This window comes from Perca flavescens, chromosome 22 (assembly GCF_004354835.1).
Source record: "Perca flavescens isolate YP-PL-M2 chromosome 22, PFLA_1.0, whole genome shotgun sequence".
Lineage (NCBI taxonomy): Eukaryota > Metazoa > Chordata > Actinopteri > Perciformes > Percidae > Perca > Perca flavescens.
Window position 1 is genome coordinate 25,593,121 of NC_041352.1, and position 7,500 is coordinate 25,600,620.

Below are 7,500 nucleotides of genomic sequence, written 5' to 3' on the forward strand. Positions count from 1 at the left end.
GTCAAAAGATTCAAAAAAAACGTCCAAAGATTCAACAAAAAAGTCAAAAGATTCAACAAAAACGTCAAAAAAAGCTACTAAAAGGACAAAAGATGCAACGAAAATGTCAAATAAATGGGACACACAGTCAAAGATATTGGACTTTCTGGATGAAATAACACGTATATAGCACGTGGATGAACTCTGGATGTGTGGCCCTTGATGTCGCTGTGATGACTCCAGTGTTGGCCTGAGTGAAGATGAGTTTGACCCCCCCTCCCGCCCCCCCGATGTTGCAGCCGGAGACACAGAGCTCTGCAGCTCCACTCTTCCTCCTTACTTACTCTGCAAAATGTCGTCTGAATTCGACAAACACGCAAACTGACGTCAAACTCAACGTTTCCCCAGCGTTGGTTCCTCGGCTGTAGAGACAGACTTCTGATAGTCTGTTTAATTCCACCGCTCTGATCCCTTCTTTATTCAACACAGACATGGGCTCACATCCTGTCTCTCTCTCTCTCTGTCTCTCTCTCTCCCTCTCTCTCCCTCTCTCTCTGTCTCTCTCTCTCTGTCTCTCTCTGTCTCCCTCTCTCTGTCTCTCTCTCTGTCTCTCTCTGTCTCTCTCTGTCTCTCTCTCGGTCTCCCTCTCTCTGTCTCTCTCGGTCTCCCTCTCTCTGTCTCTGTCTCTCTCTGTCTCCCTCTCTCTGTCTCCCTCTCTCTGTCTCTCTCTGTCTCCCTCTCTCTCTGTCTCTGTCTCTCTCTCCCTCTCTCTCTGTCTCCCTCTCTCTCCCTCTCTCTGTCTCCCTCTCTCTCTGTCTCTCTCTGTCTCTGTTTCTCTCTCCCTCTCTCTGTCTCCCTCTCTCTGTCTCTCTCTGTCTCTCTCTCTCTGTCTCTCTCTTCCTCTCTCTCTGTCTCTCTCTGTCTCCCTCTCTCTCCGTCTCTCTCTGTCTCTCCCTCTCTCTCTGTCTCTCTCTCTCTCCGTCTCTGTCTCTCTACGTCTCTCTCTCTCTCGCCGTCTCTCTCTCTCTGTCTGTCTGTCTGTCTGTCTGTCTGTCTCTCTCTCTGTCTCTCTCTGTCTGTCTGTCTGTCTGTCTCTCTCTCCTCTCTCTCTGATCACTGCCACTCAGGTCTAACTCTGCAGCTCTGTCGCTGTTTGACATTAAAAGGCTTCCAGCAGCTCAATGTGATATATAATCCACCCCCCACACACACACACACACACACACACACACACACACACACACACACACACCCCCAGTGTTGAAGCGTTGATGGTATTGTAGCAGGACACCAGGAGAACTCAGGTAAGATACCCATGTATCCTTCATAAATCTGAAGCATTTTCTACTTTAGTTTCTCCCAGGTCTATCAGGGTACCTTTGGATTATCTGGGACTCATTTGTGTGTGTGTGTGTGTGTGTGTGTGTGTGTGTGTGTGTGTGTGTGTGTGTGTGTGTGTCTATATGTCCGTGTGTATCTTTGTGTGCGCATGTGTGTCTGCATGTGCGTGTGTGCGTCTATAAGTTTGAGTGTATATATGTGTGCACATGTGCGTTTGTGTGTCTATATGTTATGTGTGTGCATGTGTGTGTGCGTGTGTATGCATGTGCGTGCATGCGTGCACATGTGTGTGTGTCTATGTGTTTGAGTGTTGGTGCGCGCATGTGTGTGTCTATGTTTATGTGTATGTATGTGTGCATGTGTGTGTGTGTCTATGTGTTTGTGTGTTGGTGTGTGTGTGTATGTGTGTGCATGTGTGTGTCTATATGTTTGTGTGTATCTATGTGTGTGCATGTGCGTGTCTATATGTTCGTGTGTATATATGTGTGCGCTTTAGTTTGTGCATGTGTGTGTGTGTGCGTGCGTGCGTGTGCGTGTATCTATATGTTATGTGTGCGCATGTGTGTGTGCTTGTGTATGCGCGTGCGTGCGTGCGTGTGTGTCTATGTGTTTGTGTTTGTGTATGTATGCTCATGTGTGTGTCTATATGTTTATGTGTATCTATGTGTGCGCGTGTGTATGTGTGTGTGCGTTCGTGCATGTATCTATATGTTATGTGTGTGCGTGTGTGTGCGTGTGTGTGCGCGCGTGTGTGTGTGCATGTGTGCGTGTGTGTGTGTGCATGTGTGCGTCTTTGACTCACGCCATGACGATGACACTGAAGTCGAGCCAGTTCCACGGGTCCCTCAGGAAGGTGAAGGGTCCCACACAGAAACCTCTCGCCAAGATCTTTATGAGCGACTCAAACGTATAGATACCTGTGAAGGTGTACCTGAAGGGGGGGGAAGGAAGAAAAGAAGGGAAGAAAGGGAGGGAGGACATTAAGATGAAGAGGAGTAAAGATGACCGAGAGGGAAGATACATTGTTGTGAGTGAAGAGGACAGAGAATAAAGTAAGGAAAAGGAACAAGTAAGGAAGGAAGAGGAAAAGAAAATAGAGAGTTGGCGAAAGCAAGGTGGGAGAAGTGAATAAAGGAAGAAGGGATGAGGAAAAGGAAGAGAGGTAGAGTGGGAAGAAGAGGAGTTGGAGATGGAGAAAATGTTTGTGATAAAATGTTCAAGAGGAAGAGGAGGAGGTGGAAAGAAGAAGAATAAGAAGGAAAGGAAGGGAAGGAAGGAGCAGAGAAGAGATGAATAAATAAAGGAGAGAGAGAGAGAGAGGGACAAAGAGAGCAGAAAGATGAGAGAAAGGATGAATATTTATAAAAAATCAGCAGAGCTGAAGGATGACAAAAATTCACTTATTTATTTTGTCCCCAGAAACAAGTTGAACCGGACAAAGATATCTGACAGAGAGAGAGAGAGAGGGGGAGGGAGAGAGAGAGAGAGAGAGAGAGAGAGAGAGAGAGAGAGGGAGAGAGAGAGAGAGAGAGAGAGAGAGGAGGGGAGAGAGGGGGAAGAGAGGGAGGAGAGAGAGAGAGAGAGAGAGAGAGAGAGAGAGAGAGAGAGAGAGAGAGAGAGAGAGAGAGAGAGAGAGGAGAGAGAGAGAGAGAGGGAGGAGAGAGGGGAAGAGAGAGAGAGAGGGGAGGAGAGAGAGGGAGGAGAGAGAGAGAGAGAGGGAGGAGAGAGAGAGAGAGAGAGAGGAGAGAGAGAGGGAGGAGAGAGAGAGAGAGGAGGAGAGAGAGGGGAAGAGAGAGAGAGAGAGAGAGAGGAGAGAGAGAGAGGGGAGGAGAGAGAGAGAGAGAGAGAGGGAGGGGAGAGAGGGGGAAGAGAGAGAGAGAGGGAGGAGAGAGAGAGAGAGAGGGGAGGAGAGAGGGGGGAAGAGAGAGAGAGAGGGAGGAGAGAGAGAGAGAGGGGGGGGAGAGGGGGGAAGAGAGAGAGAGAGGGAGGAGAGAGAGAGGGAGGGAGGAGAGAGAGGGGGAAGAGAGAGAGAGAGAGGGAGGGGAGAGAGGGGAAGAGAGAGAGAGGAGGAGAGAGAGAGAGGGAGGGAGGAGAGAGGGGGGAGAGAGAGAGAGACAGAGGAAGGAGAGAGAGGGGAGAGAGAGAGAGAGAGGAGAGAGAGAGAGAGAGAAGGAGGAGAGAGAGGGGGGAAAGAGAGAGAGAGAGGGAGGAGAGAGAGAGAGAGAGGGAGGAGAGAGAGGGGGAAGAGAGAGAGAGACAGAGGAAGGAGAGAGAGGGGAGAGAGAGAGAGGGAGGAGAGAGAGAGAGAGAGAGAGAGAGAGAGAGAGAGAGGGAGAGAGAGAGAGAGAGAGAGAGAGAGAGAGACAGAGGCAGACAGGCATACAAGCAGACAGACAGACACACAGGCAGGCAGACAGACACACACAGACACACAGACAGACAGACAGACAGACAGGTGTACCTACTCGAGGTATTTGGCCCAGTACGCTGGCTCCGACATGGCCATGAAGCAACAGTTGGTCAGGATGGTGCACATGATGAACAGACTGAATAACGTGAGCACGTTAAGGGACCAAACCATAAACATATTCAACAGCTGCAGTAACATCTGGAACAGGTACGTTAAACCAGCCACACAGCTCAACTTCCACTGTCACCGTGCACGAACAATAGGCTACTGAGAGGCCGGCAGAGAGAAAGCTGCAGCAGGGACTCACTACACTTTATGGAAATAATCAGGTTTTTTCGTCTGAAAACCTTTCCTGGACCTCAGTAGAAGTTTTAAACCATATTTTCTCCACACATGGCATGGTGCATTTACAGAGGAGCATAGTAACTCATGACAATTACTTTTTCCATCCATCCATCCATCCATCCATCCATCCATCTTCGTCCGCTTATCCGGTGTCGGGTCGCGGGGGGAGCAGCTCCAGCAGGGGACCCCAAACTTCCCTTTCCCGAGCAACATTAACCAGCTCCGACTGGGGATCCTGAGAGGCGTTCCCAGGCCAGGTTGGAGATATAATCCCTCCACCTAGTCCTGGGTCTCCCGAGGCCTCCTCCCAGCTGGACGTGCCTGGAACACGTCCCTAGGGAGGCGCCCAGGGGCATCCTTACCAGATGCCCGAACCACCTCAACTGGCTCCTTTTCGACGCAAAGGAGCAGCGGCTCTCCGAGCTCCTCACGGATGAGTGAGCTTCTCACCCTATCTCTAAGGGAGACGCCAGCCACCCTCCTGAGGAAACCCATTTCAGCCGCTTGTACCCTGGATCTCGTTCTTTCGGTCATGACCCAGCCTTCATGACCATAGGTGAGGTAGGAAACGAAAACTGACCGGTAGATCGAGAGCTTTGCCTTCTGGCTAAGCTCTCTTTTCGTCACAACGGTGCGATAGATTGAATGCAATACCGCACCCGCTGCGCCGATTCTCCGACCAATCTCCCGCTCCATTGTCCCCTCACTCGCGAACACAACCCCAAGATACTTGAACTCCTTCACTTGGGGTAAGGACTCAACAATTACTTTTTTGGATACGTAATTTGTAAAGTAGGTTTTAAAAAATCTGTAATTTTACTACGTCTAAGTACGTTTTTTTTTCAAGTATTGTACTTTGCTATATTTTAAATCCTATTCGTTGGCAAAGTATCTGTCAACAAAGTCAAATCCAAAACGAGAAAAATCTTTTTTTTCAACATACTTGTCTGTTTTTCCAACATTTGGCGCTTTTTTTTTTGGCGTTTTAAGTGCTTTTTATTTGTTCTGTGTCTCTCAGTGTGTGTGTGTGTGTGTGTGTGTTTGTGTGTGTGTGTGTACGAGTCACAGGTCCGACCCAAGGGGGGGTAAGCCTCTCTCCACAACCCGTAGATCCTATGGCGCCATTTTGATGCTACCAAGCCATCACCTCCCGTTAGCATCCCATTGACTCCCATTCATTTTGGCGTCACTTTGACAGAGAATAACTTTACATCTGAAGCTTTTAAAGACTCTATTTGTCCGTTGTTTATTTCTAAAGAAACACGACAATGTATGAAAGGCTCCATTACCTTGTAGCTCACGTTATGGCTCCGTAGCAGACGCTTTTATAAAAATAGGCTAACGATTGGGTCATAACCACGAGACTTACTGTCACACAGTAGAGGAATTACCGTACAGTACAGGAGAAGCTCACAGGCAGTTTGGACTTCCATTAGCTGTTTAGGTTTAATTACTAATGTTAACTAGCATGTTAGTGATCAGTAATTAGCCTGTGTCTATGTTATCTCCTTACATATACCTACACTCTCCGTCTCTGTAAGATTGGGAATGATTGAGATTTCTCTCAGCACAGCTACCAGAAGACTTCACACTTTCAGACACGTTGCTCACGTCACATCTACGTCTTCAAGCTCAGCTGGAGGCTGCTCAGTAACACTCAGCCAGCACCGGGAAAGAGACTTCTGATATCTTTGTTCTTACCTCAAACATGTGAAGCAGTTTTTACAGTTTGTTGGGCATAGCGGGGTGGGTGGAGCTCAGCAGAGAGGACAATAAGTGCCAGAAGGAGCATTAGACAGCCAATTTAGTGTGCTTTCCTGTGATTTAGAGCTCTTAGTCACCCTGGATAAAAGCACCAAGTCAGAATGGGAAATGGAAATGTCCTCAGTGTGATGTTGCCGATCGAGGAACTGAAGCTTTTATGACTTCTATTCCCTCTGGAGAGTGTCAGCTAAATGTCGCCTTTGCCCCCGTCAGTCTGTGTGTGTGTGTGTGTGTGAGATTTTAACATGTGCTTTTATTTTTTAAATACCTTTCGCTGATTTCCCATTAGGGCTGAACAAAGACAAAGTGAACTGAAAGGCTTTGCCAAGTTAGCGCACGTGCGTGTCTATGTGTGTGTGTGTGTGTGTGTGTGTGTGTGTGTGTGTGTGTCTATGTACCTGTTTTTCTATATTCGTGGGGTCCAAAAACCGGGGACTACAGTATACTTGTGGGGTCTGCACAGCCTTGTGGGGACTAAAATGCTGGACCCCACAAGCTGTTTGAGGGTTAAGACTTCGTTTTAGGATTAGGGTTAGAATTAGGTTATGGTTAGGGTGAGGGTAAGGGTTAAGGTTAGGCATTTAGTTGTGATGGTTAAGGTGAGGGTAAGGGTTAAGGTTAGGCATTTAGTTGTGATGGTTAAGGTGAGGGTAAGGGTTAAGGTTAGGCATTTAGTTGTGATGGTTAAGGTGAGGGTAAGGGTTAAGGTTAGGCATTTAGTTGTGATGGTTAAGGTGAGGGTAAGGGTTAAGGTTAGACATTTAGTTGTGATGGTTAAGGTTAGGGTAAGGGGCTAGGGAATGCATTATGTCAATGACGGGTCCCCACAAAGATAGTGATACACACTGGTGTGTGTGCCTGCGTGTGTGTTTGTGTGTGTGCGTTTTTTCGACGCCTGCCGCATTCAATTTGGCAAATTAATATGCCATTAACAGCGCCGGTGGGAGAAGGGAATGGGGCCCAGTCTCGTCTGATCATCATATAATAGGGGAGCTGAGTAGCTGTAGCTGTAACTTTCCCACCAAACTGTCAGAAGGCAGCAATACGCGTTAAACATCACCTTCACCTGCCGTGTTTTCGGGGCACGCCGCGTACCGATGGCGTGGGTAGAAGACCCTCCCTTCGCCCGTCAATCACGGCTATAACAGGATCATAATTATTGTAATTTGGCAGAAAGGGAACATACTCCTCCGAGTGAAAGTGGCCCAAACTCCAGCTGAAAAGTTGTTTGAGCCGCGGGGTAATTGTTGATTGAGTGCCGGCGGTAATGATGTTGCCGCGGCGCGGTGGCGGCAAGCGGTGAGATAATACGGTTACCTCGCAACACCCCCCCCCCCTCCCCCCAAACCCTCCCCCCATAACCCCCACGCTGCTGCTGCCATCACGACTGAGCCAGGAGCTAATTATGGCGTAATGATAACCCTGCTGTTGTGGACCTCCCAGGCCACACACACACACACACACACATATATATATATATATATATATATATATATATATATATATATATATATATATATATATATATATATATATATATACATATATATATATATATATATATATATATATATATATATATATATATATACATATATATATACATATATATATATATATATATATACACACACATATATATATATATATATATATATATA

The 7,500-nt window shown here is 47.4% G+C and overlaps 1 protein-coding gene across 1 annotated transcript in view; it reads right to left on the reverse strand.

The window, feature by feature from the left end:
* LOC114549626 (sodium channel protein type 4 subunit alpha B) overlaps positions 1–7,500 on the reverse strand; it is a 345,707-nt gene that overhangs the window by 239,103 nt on the left and 99,104 nt on the right. The window contains exons 5-6 of the mRNA XM_028570008.1: positions 3,786–3,875; positions 2,123–2,251 (exon numbers count right to left, since the gene is read on the reverse strand). Of these exons, the coding sequence (XP_028425809.1) occupies positions 2,123–2,251; positions 3,786–3,875 (219 nt within the window). The remainder of the gene's footprint in view (positions 1–2,122; positions 2,252–3,785; positions 3,876–7,500) is intronic.